The following is a 19,352-nucleotide window of genomic DNA, read 5'->3' as shown; positions in this document are numbered from 1 at the left end:
AAACGGCATCCACGTAAGATGTAATCAGACTAGATGGAAATTATTTCAAAGACTTGCTTAAAGATGGAAGAACCTTGCAACAAGACAAAGGAATAAAAGCAAGCTTTGATCCTAAATCCATGCATTACGAATAATTGAAGTATAATGGGAGTTGACTCCCATTGTACTTCCTTGAACGCTTCCCATTTAGAATTTGCTGATGCTAACATCATTAGTTAGTCCTACTGCATAGAATGTAAAAAGGTGTCTGAGCACACTGTAGTCACCTTTACGAAAGCAAAAAGTCCGCCCTTTACCCTTTATGGTAGTTACATCTTTAAGTAAATCCAATTCAATACACTGATCACTGCCGCCTAGTAGTTCCTTCATCTTCAGATTAAGGAATGAATAATCACTGCCGATAACTGGCTCAAGAGTATTACTCCCTCTTGTTGCCTCTTTCTACTGCTGTAGAAAAGAGTCATCCAATAAGTGCACAAAAGTCTTGCTAGTCTGCAAATGACCAACCCACAAGTTCCAGTCGACATCCCCATAAGACATTGTGATTTACTGGCCAACTATTTCTCTGTACAGCTGTTCGTTCTACCCATCAGGCCTATAACACGCTCCTATTTTTGCTTTTCCAGTGCTTATGTCACACCAAACTGACTCTACATTGCATTCGCCATCCATGTCAACTGGATGCACTGCCTTAGACTGTGCTTCTTAACTAAGAGCATAACCCTCCAATCCTTTCTCTATACATTGTACTCCCCATATTTAAATTCTGCATACCTTGTATCTGAGTGACACCACGTCTCTAAAACCCCAACAATGTAGGCATGTGATGTCTCCACTAACACTTCAAATTCATTTACTCTACTCCTAGCATTGGTATACTGTACATGCACCTGTTCTTACTTTTAGTTACTCTAACACAGCCCATGTATTTACTTGTTTCATGACTTCCAGCACCTTTCGTTCAAGGCTGCTGCTCATTCCAATAGAAGCATTGCAATAAGGAAGCATGTTGGCAGTCTTGAAACACTTCGAATGTTCTTGATGTAAGAATGCAATGCATTTTCTGTAAAAGAAAAACAAAAGATATTTCTCGCCTGTAAACGATTCTTTTTTCCTCTTATACTACCTTTAGGAATGGTAACATTTAGAAATTAAACCTTTAAAAAGCTGAGTGAGAAGCATAATTTGCCGTTACTTGCATTATACGAAATGGATCTTTTTCGTAAATAAAAAAACAAAACAAACTGAACTCCCAATACTCCAAGACAGTTTGGAAAGAAAATGAAGAGAACAACACTACAGCTAATAACATTGTACGAGAGGATATCAAAAGGTTCGTACCCTAACTTAGATAAAACATCAGTAAGAAGATGCCGTTTTTCATATAAGTTGTCTACATATTCAATAATTAACATGTGAAATTTCATCAACGTAGGTGTTGGGACACCAGAGGTGAAGCCCGAAATCTGAGGAAGGACGCTATGGTTGACAAAGTGGAGTATCGAGCAGGGATCAAGTTCCTACATTTGCAGGGCAAAAAAAAGCTCAGGAAATTGACGAAGAAATTAAAGCTGTATATAGGCAGAATTGTCTCTCCTCTGACACTGTAAAAACGGGAGTTCCAGTGAGGTCGTACAAAGTGTCTTTGACCAGCCAAGAGAAAGAAGGCCATCAACATCTAAACAGTGAGACGGTTGCAAAGGTTGAGCAGTTGGTGCCGAGTGACAGTCGTGTGACAATTCATTTCATCGGAGATGCAGTGGGAATTGGTTATCGGTCTGCCCACAGCATTTTACATGACCATCTGCACATGTCTATTATCTCCGCACGATGGATTCCAAGATTGCTGACGCCTTTTGTCGAATGCAATGTTCTCGCCAACTGTTGAATTTGTGCTACTGCACACCCATCCTATTCTCCTAACCTAGCACCATCAGACTTCTTATTTCGAGAATGAAGAAGCTATTGCGTGGATGCCGCTTTGATTAGGCTCAGGAAGTCAATGAAGTGTAATCGTGGTTTCAGGCAAAAAGTGCGGATTTCTATGATCAAGGCATTAAACAACTCATCCATAGATGGGAGAAATGTGCTACTATACATGGAGTACATAGAAAAGGATAAAGTTCCTGTGAAGTTTCACCTTTCTAGGGCTATTATTTATAGATAAGGGTACGAACGTTTGATACCACCTCGTAAATATCCATTCTTCAGAAGACTAATTACTCTTCGATAGAAATTAGGCGGTGAAATCTAGGGGTTGGTTGATCCGCCAGAACGCTGGGAAATTCTCGATGGCCCAGTTCGCCGCAATTCTGTTCCAAATAGCAAGACGTGCCGAATATACTGTTGCACAAATTTTTAAGTTTATGAAAAAATACTTAAATATTAAATTTATTATAGTTCTTGTTTTGACACATCAAATGTTTCCATTATAGTGTTCCAGTTTACAGTTCATCGGGTATCTTCATGTTGCACGAAATTAAATTTGATTACCTTATAAAGAACTCAATAAATAAATTAAAAAGAAACACTAATAGCATTTAAGAGAAAACGCCCCAACGCTACGTGGTAGTATGTCTGACGTATAGGTTAGTGCAAGTGCATCAGATTTATTCGTAGCTCTCTACCAAAGTAGTTAAATTGGCATCGTTTTAATTATCTCATTGTGAATACCATCACAACGAATTGCCATAATATTGCCCTTAAATGCTATTAGTCTTCTCGATTGCACACCATCACGCATCTCTCATATTGTGGAGTTATACTTCATAACTGAGTGGTCACTATTGCAACACCAAGATACCTGCCCTCCCACCGAAGAGAGGCCAATAAGCCTCAAAACGGCGCAGTCTGCTGGAGCTTAATGCTGCCCGAGTTACTGAGATAGGTGACAGTCTTTCCTAATGGGGACGTGTTGCCCCTTCGACGGATTTATGACTGAGGAGCAATTGCCTCTTTCGACGGCATTTCTTCCTCGCCTATCACTTTCCTCTACCTTTTTGCGTTCCTAGGTCTAATAGGGACAGATGTGGATAACAATTTTTATCCCATACCATTTTACAAACAGTGCCGCATGAGTGGTGGTATCCGCCGAGAATAAGTAACATTAGTCTTGATTGGCGAAGCGTTACTTATTCGAGGTAGTGCAATATCATGGCAACTCGTAGTGAAGGTAATTAAAACGATGCTAATTTAACTACAGTACTTTGGTATGTGGCTACGAATAAATCTGGTGCACCTGCGCTAACCTATACGTCAATCATAAAGAAAGATAAACAGGTTTCAGCATCACAATTATTTGAAGTGAATTTCTATCTTAACTCCATCAAATTCGACCGAGTTTACCTCCTGTGCATCCGGTTTCCATCAAAAATAAATAAAATAATAAATATCATTCCTATCATCACCCATCGCGTTCAAGCCTCATTAATGGTCTTTGTATTACTGGTAGTTTAAACACATACCTGTATATGTACAAGTCATTATTTAAATCATAATGACAGGTAAGATTTAAAATAATGTTGTAGTGGTAGTAGTGAAAGCAAGCGCATGAGCTTATGTAGCATCAGCTAAAAAAAACAATTTCACGCATCCATTCCCTCTAAACGTTTGTCTAGTTCCTCCATGAATTTATTTAAGCTATCAACTTTCACAACGACAAGTGGAAGTTCGTTACAGCAATTAACCACCCATTGGTCACAAACCAGGCGCTAACAAGTTAAGTGACTGGAATTACACTCAGCTTAGCTATCAGAATTATGAACACCACATCCATAATGGACTATGCCACATCGCTCGCAATACAAGATGTTGAACAGCTTCATCCGATAGAGCAGTGGTAATCTGCAACTGGTCTTGCAAGTCAAAGGGATAAAGTATCAGTTATGAAACACAGCAAAGATATCACGTAAGTGATATCTTTGCTGTGTTTCATAAGATATCAAATTTCATAAGATAAGAAAACTAGCAAAGATATCACTTACGTGATATCTTTGCTAGTTTTAAAAGGGCATGATTGTGGAAGCTCGTGCGAAAAGTGCTTTCATGTCGGAAATGACACGTCCTGTCGGTTGCTTCCAGCCCACTGTGCTAAAAGTGTACAAATGGTGTCGAACGGGTCAAACTACATCCTGCCAACAAACAGTAAAGCATTATGCAAAGTGGATGTTTGTGGTGAGCGCAGTGTGCTGTACAGGCTCAAGGACAGGTCACTGTGCGGCAACTGACATCACAATACAATATGGGGAATGCAAGAACAACGTTCCAAATGATGCACTGCATACTCAGGCATATTCCATTTCCCATTTAAATCTCCTTTAAAAACATACCATTCCCTGGGCCTAAGCCCATCCATGGTTTATGTCTTAAAGGGAATATTATTTCAGAGTCTTATAGAATTCAATTTACTCTAATTAAGAAAACACGGTAACGCAACAAGTAACATAATTTAAACATACTATCTATATCCATATCATTTTGCCACTTAGCCTCTCATAAGAAAAATCTTGACGTATCTATATATTTTAATGAGGAGAGTTTCCATCCCTTCCTCGAGGAGGCAGGCTTCTACTATCTAGCATATTCCTTTTAGTAAAGACCTTTTCCACATATTTATTAAAATATGCAAACATTCTTTTATCTGCGAACATGATATGAAAGGTCTCCTTCTCCAAAGTTCCCAGAGACAGATCTAGTTCTAATCTATATTGTGTATAATTTACACAATACAACATAATGTGTTCTGAAGTCTCATTTTGCCCACAACTACATAAGCCATCATCTCTCAACCCAAGCTGAAATAATCTTAGAGAGAGCCCATGACCAGTCAATAGAAAGGTGGCATGCAAACCAAATTGCAGCCAAACCTTACTTTTATTTACTATATCTACCTTTGGTAAAAACTGATACGTCTGACGACCCTTGTCTGAACTATTCCATTGCATTTGCCATATCTGCATTATTTCTTGAGTTATCCTGATTTTTTCTAATTTAATATCAAATTTAGTATAAATTTTATTTAAATCAGGACATGAAGATATTCCAAAGTATATTTTCCTTATATTTCTTTTCGTAAAATATAATAATCCAGACAAAAGGACAATATACTGGGCAGGGACTCTCCCAGAGATAACCTGCAAAGCCTCTGTCGAGACCGTTCGACACGCTCTAGTAATCGCAAGCAGAGCAAATCTGAGCTTGCAATAAATATTTTTGAATTATCTTAATCGGTACCCTATGTACCCAAGCTCCAGAGGCATATGTGACTATAGGGATAAATAAACATTCATATAATAAATTTACTGATCTTCCTTTAATTCCCCAGTCAACTCTTATTACCCTCCGGAGCTTCGCATAAAGAGTACTTATTTTTTCTTTTAGATAACGCACATGTTCAGTAAAAAATAAACGTTCTTCATACTCAGGCGTATGGGGCTCAACAACAAATGTTGTAAACACGGAGGACTGGTAACAAATGTGCTGGTCGGATGATCCAAACACCTGGTGCAATAAGCCGACGGATGCCTTCGTGTGTGGCGTAAGGAACAAGAGTCCATGGATCCATCGTGCACAGTGCCACTCTCCAAGCAGGTGGCGGTGGTTGCTTAACATGGGGCACGTTTTGCTGGCAAGAACTAGAACCCCCCCCCGGTGCTTATGGGAAAACATTTCACTGGTGAGGTCTACCGCCAGCTCTTAGGAGACCACGTGTATCTTGCCACGTTGTATTTTTTCCGACAGAAAGGGAATCTTGGAAGAGATTCCCTCTTCCAAGATTGTGCGCCGTGAAGATATCATCCATCTTGATGGGCCTCCAAATTCGTCTGACCTCAATCCAATTCAACACCTGTAAGATGTTTGGGAACAATAAGTGAAGTGTAAGGCCACGCAACCATCTATTTGGACCCTGGAAAGCCTTGCAGGCAGCATGGCTGCAGATCCCTACGAACGTATTCAGATATCTAGTGGAATCAATGCCTGGGCGAATAGAGTCTGTTATTCGTGTGAATGGTTGCTCAACAAAGTATTAGGTAGCTTATAAGTCAGTGATCACTGAGTGCATATAAAAAATGGGATTAAAATACACGTCAGCATAAATATTTAATACTGAAGGCGTTTTCTTTTGACAGTCAGTGTGAACGATATGCTTAACGGGTCGGACTGTAAGTGGTTTCAAATTGAAGATTTCTTCCTAGGTGTGCAGAAAGTTGTGAATTTTAAAAATTTCCGAATAGTTTTATTTTACGGAACGGGCCAATTTTTTTAGTACAAACGAGATTAGTTCAACATTCACTGCATAGACGGAGCCACAGGAGGTTTAACGATGTTTGTTAAACCTCGTTAAACCTCCTGTTTGTTTAACCTCGTTAAACAAACAGTTGTCTAAGTTGATAAAGCATTTTTTTTTCTGATTATAATTAGCACGTTCGCACAATAGTGTCCTTTGTTCCAAAATAATAATAATAAAATAAATAATAAACAACTCTGCAACCAATTGCGAAATAGCCTACCTAAAAAGAAATAAGTAATCGTTAGGATTCCATTTCACTGCTCACTATATGTCCCCACGTTGCGCACGCGAGCCGATACTCATTGCCATTCGTTATGTTTAATACGTTCAGAACTCATTTTACCGTTATCAATTTAGAGTTTTTTTTAGGTTATTTAATTTAAGTAATTTAGAAGTATGTCAGTCAGACAGCATAAGACGTGTCTACCACCATGCTACTCTGACTGGTCGTGTTGAATGTACCTTGCTGCAAAGAAGAAACACGCCTTTTCGTGTTTCTGCAAATGTATTCAGGGTCGTTCTGAAAGACTGATCCTGAATACTTATACACGTATATATTGATACCCATGAGTACTACATTTCTTTAGAATCTTCAGTTAGAGAAAAACTAACCAATTGTGAAAATTTTCGCAACGGGTACAGTTAGCTGTAGCCATTGCGTACGATAGGCCTAACCGATTTGGTCTCAAATTGAAGATATTTCCTTCCTAGGTGTGCAGAAAAAGGGGGAAATATAAAAATTCCGAATAGTTTTATTATTTTACAGAACGGGTCAATTTACTTACTAGTGCTACCTACCTTAAAAGAAAGTAGTTTTATTTTTAGAGGTTCGTGCACAAACCTCGTGCACACTTTGTCTGGCATGACCACGCTCTGCACATTCTTGATTCCATATGTAACGTATTTATGTATTTTATAGCTGAGTAAGAGATTCGTAGTCTCGAAAGCTTGTGCTCAATCCATTTTAGTACTTGTTTTTTCTTATTTATTAGTTCTTAGACTTAGTTACTGTTTTCCGGACGGACAATATATATATATATATATATATATATATATATATATATCATTATGGAACCCGGAACAAGAGGCCTCTTCACCCTCATATTCTTTCTTAAATATCATTGATACATACAGAAAACAGAGACCCAACGCTGAACCTTGGGTGAAACCATTAATAACCACTGTCTTTAGCACATCCCTTTATCCATAGCAGCAACTTGCCCTTAATTCTATACTGCTCCAATTTCTAGACAGTCTTCCATGTGCAACAATATCAGAAGCTTTCCCAAAATCCAAATATATGATATCAAAATTATTTTTTGCATTCAATTCCTTTGTGACCACATCGTAGCATCCAATCAAAATTGGCCAGACAAGAAAAGACTGCAATCTTGTCTAGACGATCCCTCATTACTTTTTCTGGAACAGAAGTTGAACTAACAGGTCTGTAAGTACTCGTGTCGCTCTTTGATCCCCTTTGTGAATTGGCGATACATAGTGTTTGGGGAGGAGGCGCCACCGGTGGTTTCCCACAACTGCACCATAAGTACTCTTGTGAAGTATACATTACTCTGTAAAAGCAAAGCAAAAGTAATGTGTGTGGTATAGGAGATGTATATCAGGCCGCCGTAGCCGAGTGGTCAAGCAAAGGGTGCTTAAGTACACGTGCCTCGAGTGACCGGGGTTCAAGCCCGTGTATGCTAAATACGGTGCTGTTTCTTGTATTTTCTCTATCTTGTGAACTCCTCTGAACGTGTGGTCGTCCCGGAGTACAAACAGAAAAGTTATCTATGTTTGGTTCTGTAATTGGGGATACATTTTCACATCTGCAGTTTACGGGGGAACTCCCCTAAATCCAAAGATTCCCTCATAATTATGGCTAAGGGTTTGCTTACTTTGTTCGCTGCCTCCCTTAATATAATTGGATAGATTCCATTCACCCGGGGTGCCTTCCTTATGTTTAACTTCAATTTCTCTCTTCCCTCTCAGTTATTACAAAAATCATTCAGCGCACTGTTAGAGTTCGATGAACGTCCGGCCTCCACTTCCCTAAAGAAGTCCTCATGTGTTAGAGTAAATGCAAAATACTTATCCAGTTTGTTAGCAACTGAGCAAGCTTATCAACAGTCGAACTATTAATATCAAGTAGACCAAACTGATTCCTCCCCTTTCTTCTAGGGTTTACAATAGTAAACAAGTGTTTGCTGGTGTTTTTTTTATTTTTTCGCATCCTTGCTAAAGATATCGCTGTCTTTGCTCGACTAACCTCCTTTGTGACTTGATTACAGGCTAGTTGATACCAATCACTGCCAATCATACATTAATGTATGAATATTCACTGCTGCTGCTGAAAATCAGATCAAGAACTATTACTCCCTCTTGTCGCCACTAACATACTACTGTAGAAACAGCCATCCAATAAATATCCACAAGTCTTGCTAGTCTGCAAGTGACCCACCACAAGTTCCAGTCAATCTCCCATCATATAGTCTAATTTATATAGTCTAAGTTAGTAACATGCCTAAATTCTTGAGACATCAACTGGAGGTGGTATCATTATTTTTGGATTGGTTTCTGTTTTGCTCTCTTCACTGAGATTACACTTGCTACCAGGTACATCAGGATAACTGGAATGACTTCTCTGCGATGCTTGTCAGATGGGCGCTCAGCCAACTGAATAACGCCGCTTAGTCATTCCTACGACTTGCATAAAAACTAAATTAATCAGATGTCTTGAAACCAACCGATGTAAACAGGAAATGAAGTATGCTTCGAAAGGAAAAGATATTGTCGCTATTCAAATCAGAGGAAGCTGCTCGTCTCCTTCCTGGAGACGTATGAAGATCATAGAAAGGACAGAACCAGCTTGGTCAGAGATGTTATTAATTTTATTGTAATAAAATTACAACTTCCAGTAATTCAAGCTTATTTACTTTTAATTCGTTTACATATTTAAAAATTGATAAAGTTATTGAAGGCATGTCCTATTTTTATACGATCTCTATTATGGCCATGAATTAAACATGAATAATTCTCAAAATTGTCTTCGAATTTAAATATCATAATTATCATGAAAGTTATGAGATCCCTCTATTTCTGGGAGCCCATGAGTGACTGCCCTATTTACTCTTTAACCGTGCATCTAATAAAATAAGTTCTCTTATGCAATATTCAATAAAAATTCCTTTTCAAGCTCCATACAATCGAAAACGTATTTTCGATAACCACACAAAAGTGAAGTCCTCCATGACAGTAACTTGGGTCAGCTACTTGTTTGGAGAGGTCAAGATTCGAATCTCGTCACACACAGGAGGAATTCTTAGAGGCATCTTCAGTCGGTGGATGCAATTAACCAATCTCAGGGAAAATGAGTAAGATTCGCCTGAATTTTGTTTTTCATCCCAAAAAAACATTGGCTCTCTCTCCTGATGATTTACGTATGAGAGAGCAATAACTAGGATATGAAAAGGAACGCTATTGCTTTGTTTTTTTTTATAAATTATGGCTCGCTTAAAAAACAAAATTAGAATAAAGAATTTATAGTTTCTCCAGTTCGAAGGTTTTCTTCGAGAAAAAATTAATACTGGAAACTTATTAATTTTCATTCTTAAATTAGCTCATACGTTTACTGGACCGTGGATGGGCAGCAGCACCTGAGATCATCCCGAAGACATCCGGTGACGATTTCATATGGTTAATCAACCCAACAAGGAAAGTGAAGCCCCAATACATTTTAAAACTTCTCTTCCACCAACTTTGTGTACACACAACGTTCCTCACGGGCAGAAGAACCTATTTTGAAAATTCAGCGAAAGGAGACTGCGTGTAACCAGAAGTGAACTCTGAAGAAAATTCAAAACCCATTGCCGCGTTGAGGTACCATTTAAGCTTTCATTTCAATGTGGTTCCAACAAGTGAAAATGTAATGGTCGTGCGCTTTTGTTTGTTTACATCTAATGCCTTGTGTCCGTGAGTAGATTCTAGGCGAATTCGACACATCTTCATCAGTGAAAGATTACTTAACCTTCTACTAGACTCTTAGCGGATATACAATGCAATTCACATTGTACTCTGTCCAAATCCCTGCCTTCGGGAAAATAGCGGATGAAGTTATATGGTTGTCATTTATCTTACTTGTATGACAAGTGACAACCTGCCAGAGTATAATGGGCAGCCTGGCTTACCTCTTAGCGGTGTGTACGGCAACGTGGGGTCCCATTAGGGAGCCTGCGGCCAAAGGCCAGACCACAACAACAGAACCCAACATAATACTTCTCACATACTACACACAATACATCTGTCTGGATTTTTACTGAGTACTGTATACTTCACAAGAGTACTTATGGTGCATTTGTGCGAAACTGCTGGTTGCGCGCTTTCCCCAAACACTGTCTTACTTGTAGTCCATATCTGAATTAGACTCGTGCAATTTTATATTGTCCACGCATTGGCAAAAATATTCATTAATTTTCTGCTTCTACTCCGGGACGACCACATAAGGTCATGTTAGTTAAACTTTATCCTTTTTGCGTGCCACCAGGGCCGGGGCCCATATGCACAAAATTCAAAACATCCACAATTTAAACTTTAAACGTTTTTGAATGATCTTATGAGGCAAACTAAATTAACAAGTTATTAAATATTTAAATAACATGAACTCGACCTTTCAGCCTGTTGCTTAATGAATAACAAATCCTGTTACCCAATAGCTTGAGTTGACGTCCCTACCACTGGGAGGTAGGTAAACTACTATCTATAAGCTCTTCACCTTCTAAAAACACTATCATCATATATAAAGCAGTAAAATAGGCTCTATTACTAAAAAAGATTACTTTCATCAACCGGTGAAATACCACCACTTTGCTTATTGAAGGCTTGTGAAACCCATGTTTAGTCTCTAGAGCAAAATTTCCGGCATCCCCCCCCATACTTCTCCTTCAACCCATGCATGGTACTAAGTACTAGGTTTTGATACCTTTCGTGTTTGGGGTTTTCATAAAAAAAAAATAATAATAATAAAATAAGACATTCAGATTATCATTATCAAGTATGTGTGTCTCTCTGTCAATGGTGCATCAAGTCCACATAATCCGGACAGTGAAGCATGACATGAAGTCCTGTTTCCATTGCTCCGCAACGACGCAAACCTGAATCAGGAGTGAGACAGACAACCTAGACCAAGTTTAAGCCATGCCCCGTCAATAGGAAACAGGCAGGCAGGCAGACCAAACTGCAACCAAGGTCTTAAAGTTTACGGCTAAGACAGGTTAGGAACACAAGTCTCCCTTCCTTCTCCAGAAGTGGATAAATGATCAATTTATCAGATTGTGATAAATTGATCACTTATCCTCCTCTTCACAGTTACTGACAGTTGCCGATCGCAACCCGCCCCATCTTTCGGGCACGACCTAACATCTCAGTGGAGATGCTACGTACATCATATATTAGTCCTGCTCGAGCAACCAAAAGGTCGGCTAGAAGGCCGGGTTATGCTTACATGATCAAACCTCTGAGCAGAAAGCAGATGCTTCTGGATAATTGCGAGATAAATACATTTACCCCATGCCCCGGCGGCATATGTTACCATGGGTACAACCACACATTTTATAATAAATTGAGGGTTCTACCCTTATCCCCCATTTTACCCCTTACAACTCGCCGGAGCACAGCGTATAACTTTATTTTCTGCTTAAGGTGTTCAGTCATTATACAGATGCTCTTCCAGGCACACACCCAGGTACCTAACACACTTAATGTATCTTAAGGAAACACCTCCATTCCTTACAACTGGTGGTTGAGTCAAATTCAGCCGGCCTTTCAACGGCATTGTATCAGATTAATCTTGTAAATCTTAAGTTTGTGTGTATGACACCAATTCAAAAAGATCTTCTAACAAAGCACTCGCCTGATTGTCTGTCTTTTCTAGAAAAACCATTTATTAAAAGACTACATTATCGGCGTATGCAATCACGGAAGATTCCTCCATGATACGATCCAAGAATTCACCAAGCACTATGCAAGGTCCAAATATCAAACTCTGGGTACAGAGATTCCACAGCATGTTTCCTCCAAACATGCAAGACCTCACCATCAACACTGCAATCCGAGAAGTACACCGAGTAGACAGAAATTTGGGATACCTGCCTTATAACAGGCAGGAACAGCTTTCGTCCAAATAAGGGCAGTCACATGACGATGCACTGAGTCCCACTAGTTCACGAAAGTGAACCAGAGGTATTTCCATTCATGCTTGCTGCACCGCTGTCCAGAATTCTGTTCATTCCTGGGTGGGGGATCCAAAGTTCGAACGACCTTTCCACAGCATCACAAAGATGCTCCATAGGGTTCATGTCCGGTGAATGGAGGGGCCATTCCACAGTTCCAGAGTGTGTAAAGGTCTTCGAATAATTTTCGAGTCACCAAGGCTACGTGGGGAGACGCACTGTCACTGTCATCGTGGGTGCACGATGACCATGAAGGTCCATCCATGCGGATGGTGTGCAAGGATGGACAAGTAAGCTGGACCGTTTAAAGATGCGTCTATACGTACCAGAGGGCCCAAAGTGTGCCAGCTTAACACGTCCCAGGCCATTGCCGAACATCCAACTGCCTTAACAGTTCCTTGTTGACATGACAATTGCATAGATTCGTGCGGTTTCCGCCAGATACGCACTCTCCGTTCCGCTCGAAATAACTGGAAAGAGGACTCATCGGACCAGGAGACCCGTCTCCAATCCAATGTCCAGTGCCGATGTTCTTTCGTCCAGTTGAGGCATAGAGTCCTGTCTTGGTGTTAGCAATGGGACCCTGGTAGCTTGTCAGCTCCCATAACCTACTGCAGCTAATGATCGCCTAATGTTGCTAGAGACGTTTTTAGCACCTCCATCGTTGAAGTCGGCGGTGATTTGTGCCACTATCGCTCTCCGGTTGGCTGAAAAAATGCGAGAGACGTCGACAGCCACGTTCATCCACCACTTTTCTCCGCCCACAGCGCTGTCGACGATCAGATGTTATTCCGGAAATGGCGTATCCCGATACACTCTTGATACTGTCGAACGGGGATAGTGCAATTTCTGTACCGCCTCCGCGATAGAGTGACCTATGCGTCGGGCATCCACTGATTCCTCTTTCAAAGCCAGTTAACTCACGACGTTTATCCATACTGACATCGAGTTACCGTCTACGTGAATGCAGTGTACCTATATATATGCTGTACTTATAAAATTAGCGGAAGGTATATGCTATGAATATTAAGAAAAGCAGAGCGTATACTGTGCATATTAATCGAATTCCAAAGGGTATACGGCGTATACCCGATATATTTTTTTAAGTCTTTCAAAAACCATATGTTAATATGGTTTTTGAAAGATGTGTTATATTGAAATTGTTCGTTATATAATACGGGGTTGGCCTGCTAACTAGTAGTTTCACATACATACACACTAGACTTGGAAATTCTGTGAAATTAACAGAAAGAATTGTTTTGTGTCCAACTGTGGCTTCAATAGAGTGGAAGCCATTTTCATTATCTTGAAATTACCAGTATACAAAAGTAAATACGGGTGACCACGAATAGTTAGGGAAGGGGGAAAATGCCCAAGTACGAATTTGATTATTATATAACCCCAAGGGCTCACATCTGAAAAGTATGGCCTTGGCACACCCAGGGTCCTTAGTCTCTCTCTCTCATATATATATATATTATTATTATAAGCACAACGCTTATAATAATATATATATTATTATAAGCGTTGTGCTTATAATAATGATTTACAATGTCAGTTAGTCATTTGCGAAAATACAATTATTTAATTTCGTATTTAAAAGTGAACACTCATTAAATTCACATTAATAACGATTGTTGGTTCAGGCTTTTCGCATGATATATATAAATAAATTCTTTATTGCTAATAAGTACAGGACATGTACTAGAGACAATAATACTCAACACGGCGACATGGCCAGGAGTTTTACATTATAAATGAAAGTAAAAATGAAATTAATTGGCAAACAAAAAAAAAAAAATTTTACCTACAAAGATAAGTTGTAACATTCGAGGCCAATATCGTGAACAACCATATATTCAAGAAGTTTTGAATATATGGTGGTTAAACAAAGTATCAAAACTTCGGAGACGAAGTGCATTTTGTATTATTGAAGGTATCATTAGGATACGGTTTTTTATGAAACAAAGCACAACCTCCAAGTACAGATCTTAATATCTATTTCCTAAGAGTTTATTCATCTGTTCTTAAAGAACATGCAAAAGATCATCATATAAACAACAAACATTTTTAAATCCGAACGTATCGATCGGTTTTATCGCATCTACTTGCCAACTAATAAAAAATACACTACACGCATAAACACTCGCTGGAATTACTGCTGCTCGACAAATGACTAGTGGCTCACCCCAGTGACTTGTTTGTCAACTAAACCCGTAGAGACAAGACTTTAAATCTAAGATTTTCAAAACTATTCCAACAGCAAGTAAAGTCGTGGCAACCCTCATTTCAGACCACGAAGGAGCCATTCGAGTTCAATTCTGTTTCACAATAGTGCACATAACTGGAGGGGAGTGAATAAAGGCTGAAATATTCGGAAAGAGTAATTGCTATCCAATGAAGGCGATTCTTTTGAACCGACACATCCCCAACTGAGTTTTCAAAGTGGGAATCGAATTTGGGATCTATCATAATTATACTGAAGGTAAACCAAAGCCTACAGGGAGAAATGGGGCACTGCTGGTCAATAAGTTGAAAGTAGTAACATGTAGCATGCCACTATGTACCTAGTTTTATTACAATCCAGCGATACTATAAATTTGCAGAGTAGAAGTAAATTCTAGTTATTTAATGATCTTCCCTTTTATAAGAAGGGCTAGTTAAGACAGATACTAATAATGTTATATTGTGTTCCAGGTACTCTCCATGCATTAAGGTTACTCGGCCCAACATTTGGATTTCTACTAAGTTCATTTTGTCTTTCGTACTATGAGGATCCCACTAGTAAGTACCAAACAGCGAAAGTTTCCTTTTAATACTTAATTTAAATAATCAAAGTTAAATTCTGCAATTTTTAAATTGTCCTTTTTTGGTCAAGGAATAGTTCGTCCACACTTGATTCAGCAATCGGAGAGAATTTCTTGTCCTTGAACGTTGTGAAAATCAAGTAGGGACCATCGAAACCAAAACATACAATCTGTCTTACAACATCTGAAGTTTTTTTTTCCGGCAAATAAACAAGCAAAGAATATACACTGATTTCTCATGGTTTTAGCACTTGAAAACACACGCACAGCTGAAGCACCAGCCGCAATCCGAAATGTTAAGGATATTCAGTGGGTACCAATGCAAATACAAAAGTCGCTTTCTCGTTTGAGACACCATCTTGAACACCGAGTACTACCAGTTTCTCACAAGATAAACAGCGATTGACCTTCAGTAGTTTGAAAAAAACAATAAAAAAACCTTTATAATATCCTTCTTAAATGTAAATTTGTTCTTCAATGGTGTACCGCAAGTAGTTTGATCACAAATTTAAAATAAGCTTCAAATCTGGAAGACTATTTTAAATTACCCTATGTCACTGCATGTTGTAATATCAAACCTAATTGGCCAATTCTTGAAAGCATATGAAAATGTCCTCCAATATTTTCCGCCATTCGGCCTTCCAAGCAGCGACCAGTTCAGCTGATTTTTGGACAGTCTTTTCCCACACGCACCTGATGATCCATCTCATCCCAGAGGATCTGTATAGGATTGAATTTAGGGCTCTGGTCTGGACTGTTCATCTTTTCGGCGCTCATATCCACAAACCAGTCAAACAAAACGTAAGCAGTATACTATGGGGCGTAATCCCCCATAGTATACTGAAGGTATGGGACTTCCCCGACGTGCTGCCACAACGCATTATTGTTCAGAACATCTAGATAATTGCTGGTTTTGTTCAAAACAACCAATTATCCTAGGCCAAACCATGAAAAAACAGCCGAAGGCCATTACACCTACTCCGCCAAATTTTATTGTTGGTACGGTACAGTCCTATGAATAGCTTTCTCACAGCATCCACTACATCCAGGCACAATGGTCAGATCATGTAACGTCACTCCAAATCTCAGCTTTCCGTTGCTCTATGGTCCAAGGATGGCAGGCCTTAATCCAAGCTAGATAGCGTCTGTCATTAGAGAGGGTGGTTAGTAGCTTGTGGACGGATGCACGACCAGGAAACCATACCATGCAGTGTCCTGGGCACTGTACTTGTACTGATAGGTCCCAATCGTCTCGCTGTGTGTGTGTGTGTGTGTGCCTGCACTCCGAGCGGAAAGTTGTTCAGTCAGTTTGGGAGATAGTTTCGTCATGGCTTGAGCACCAATTGGCATCCATTTGCAGATTACATCACCAATCGTCAACCCAGGGACCTTCAGTGCCCTGGCCATGTGACGTACAAACCGACTACTTGTGTGGCACTCCATGATTACGCGCTGGAAGTCTCAACTTCGTCAGTATGGGTAAAGGATAAGCAAGGTCTTTTTCCACATCCCTATCGCATTACATATGAGACAATAGAAAATATAGAAGAAAATAATAAAAGAATTATAGACCGACGAAAACAGAAAGGGACAATTATCCTGCTGTCAAGGGAGAGGCTTTTGCTTTCGTAAAGGAGATTACAGACAGTTTCTAAAATTCTATGTAATAGGACCAACTGTTTACCAAAAGTAAATTCTACATGGGAAGCATGTAGAATTTTTCAGGGAAGTAATTCATAGAAGCTATTGGGTTTCATACCAACTAAGAAATATTCTTCAAGGCTTAGCCCCAAATGAATGTCAGAAGGAAGAACTGCTGAGACTTGTGTCAGAGATGAAAAATGTGTGGGATGCATATACATTATCAGGTGATACAAAAGCCTATGGTAGATAGAGACTAATCTGTAATCAAGTCACAAAAGAGGTTAGGCATGCTAATGCAGATTACGAGAACTCACTGGCAGACTTCCACGCTTATTTAATAGTAGACGAGTTTGAATCACATTGGACCCTTAACCTCAATGGTTTAACTGTTGATTACCCTGCTCAGGAAGGTGACAAACTGAATAAGTATTTTGCATCTGCACTCACGCAAGAAGTATTCTTTAGGGAGGATACAGAATTCTATCAAACTCTAAATATAGAGCTGAATGATTTTGTGATAAATGATGTGCAAATGCATCCACAATTCACAAAGGGAAATCAAACGGAAATATGAGTAATTACAGCAATATTAGCATAACTTCTGTTTCAGAGAAAATAATGGATTCTCTTGGTTGAAGAAATAATGCAGGACGATCTAGGAATGCAATTAATGTTTATACTGTTGCACATAAAAGACTACTGTACAAATTGAAGCATGGCATTAACGGCAAAATCCTGATATGGATAAATAAATGGCTGAGTGGGAGAAGACCGGGAAAGATTAATGGGCACTGCTCTTCTTATACTAGTTAATGTTATTAGTGGTTCCCCATGGTTCAGTGTTAGGACCATTGTTTTCTATATTCATTAATGATATTAATAAAGGTATATCAGGCTTAATGTCTAAGTGTGTATATGATACAAAGGTTAGCAGGTGGTTAATGACAGAAATCAAGATAAGCTACTGAAACAAGATGTAGAAAATTAGGAGCTGAGAAATGGCAGTTGAACTTTAACATTGGCAAATGCATGGTACTTCATAGCAGTAATCTCTGATTAAAATATCAACAGTGTGGGAATATCAACACTAAGCGTAGTGGAAAATGAAAGACCTGGGGGAACTGCGCAGTCAGAAGTTCAAGCAGTGGAGACAAGCTGCCAGGAAAACAGTTCACTGGATTTTGTCAATGATACACAGGAATTTTGCTAGTGGGATAAGGAGGTTATTCTCATTTTGTACAAGGTGATGGTTAGGCTAGATCTTGAGTATTGTATACAAGTCTGGAGGCTTCAATTTAGGAAGAATGTAGATCTGCTGGAACGCGTACAAGGGCAATCAGATTGGTGAAAGGAACAAAAGGATGCTCTTACCAAGAAAGGGCTTCAGTTCTGAAAATCGCAGTATGTGAAGACTAGGTACCCGCAAGGAGAATGCTATCAACTAAATTGTAGTGGCTTTCTTCCACTTGAGACTATGAAAGTGCAGGAATTCAAATTGAAGGATGTTTGCAGGGCAGCTGTGCAAGCGTTTGCTTTCAGTTAGTGGGTGATTTATTGTTGAAACAACTATCCACCTCGAAGTCTGAATAAATTTAAGGAAAAATTAGATAAATTATTGGAGGGGATGGACGGATGAGGTGAGCAGTTTTGTTTTGTTTTTTTCGCTGGTACTCTAAGCTTACTTTCTTGCATCATTTGTCGCTACTAATGCTAAATTAACGGTCATCAGACTCGCACTCACTTTGTCGAGGACCCAGTCCATGAGACTACCAGATTAGCAGCCACCTGGAGTCAGCCTTCCCTGCATGGATTCAAAGGTCCTCCACCCCTTTAATTCAACAGACAGATTTTAGCATTAGAAGAGGCATATAATGCAAGAAAGCAAGCTTTTACAGCACCAGCCAAGGGAAAAAAAAAAAAAAAAACTTCCCATTTCACCCCTCCATTCGCTCCAAGAGTTTGTCCAATTCTTACTTTAATTTATTGAAGCATCAACTTCCACAACGACCGCGGGACGTTTGTTCCAACAAAAACCACAACAATCTGTTGTTCTGTAAGTTTCAATACATTCAAGGAAGAATTAGATAAATTATTGGAGGGGTGGATGAGTGAGTTGGGCAGTTTGTTTTTTTTGACTGAACTCTAAGCTTGCTTTCTTGCATCGTTTGCCATTACTAACATTAAACTAACGGTCAGACTCACTTTGTCGAGGACCCAGTCCATGAGACTACCAGATTGGCAGCCACCTGGAGTCAGCCTTCCCTGCATGGATTCAAAGGTCCTCCACCTCTTTAAATCCACAGACTGATTCTAGCATTAGAAGATGCATATAATGCAAAAAAGCAAGCTTCTACAGCATCTGAAAGAAAAACTTCCCCATTTCACCAC

The 19,352-nt window shown here is 39.4% G+C and overlaps 1 protein-coding gene across 1 annotated transcript in view; it reads left to right on the top strand.

Moving 5' to 3' along the window:
• The window catches only part of LOC150077189 (solute carrier organic anion transporter family member 74D-like), a 52,711-nt gene that overhangs the window by 11,531 nt on the left and 21,828 nt on the right, over positions 1 to 19,352 (top strand). Inside the window, exon 2 of the mRNA XM_090385806.1 lies at positions 15,211 to 15,297. Within this exon, the coding sequence (XP_090241932.1) occupies positions 15,211 to 15,297 (87 nt within the window). The remainder of the gene's footprint in view (positions 1 to 15,210; positions 15,298 to 19,352) is intronic.

Source organism: Mastigoproctus giganteus, chromosome 12 (genome assembly GCF_048544385.1).
Source record: "Mastigoproctus giganteus isolate SK-2022 chromosome 12, ASM4854438v1, whole genome shotgun sequence".
Lineage (NCBI taxonomy): Eukaryota > Metazoa > Arthropoda > Arachnida > Uropygi > Thelyphonidae > Mastigoproctus > Mastigoproctus giganteus.
Note: the sequence above shows the minus strand (reverse complement) of the source record. Positions and strands in the feature narration are given on the sequence as shown.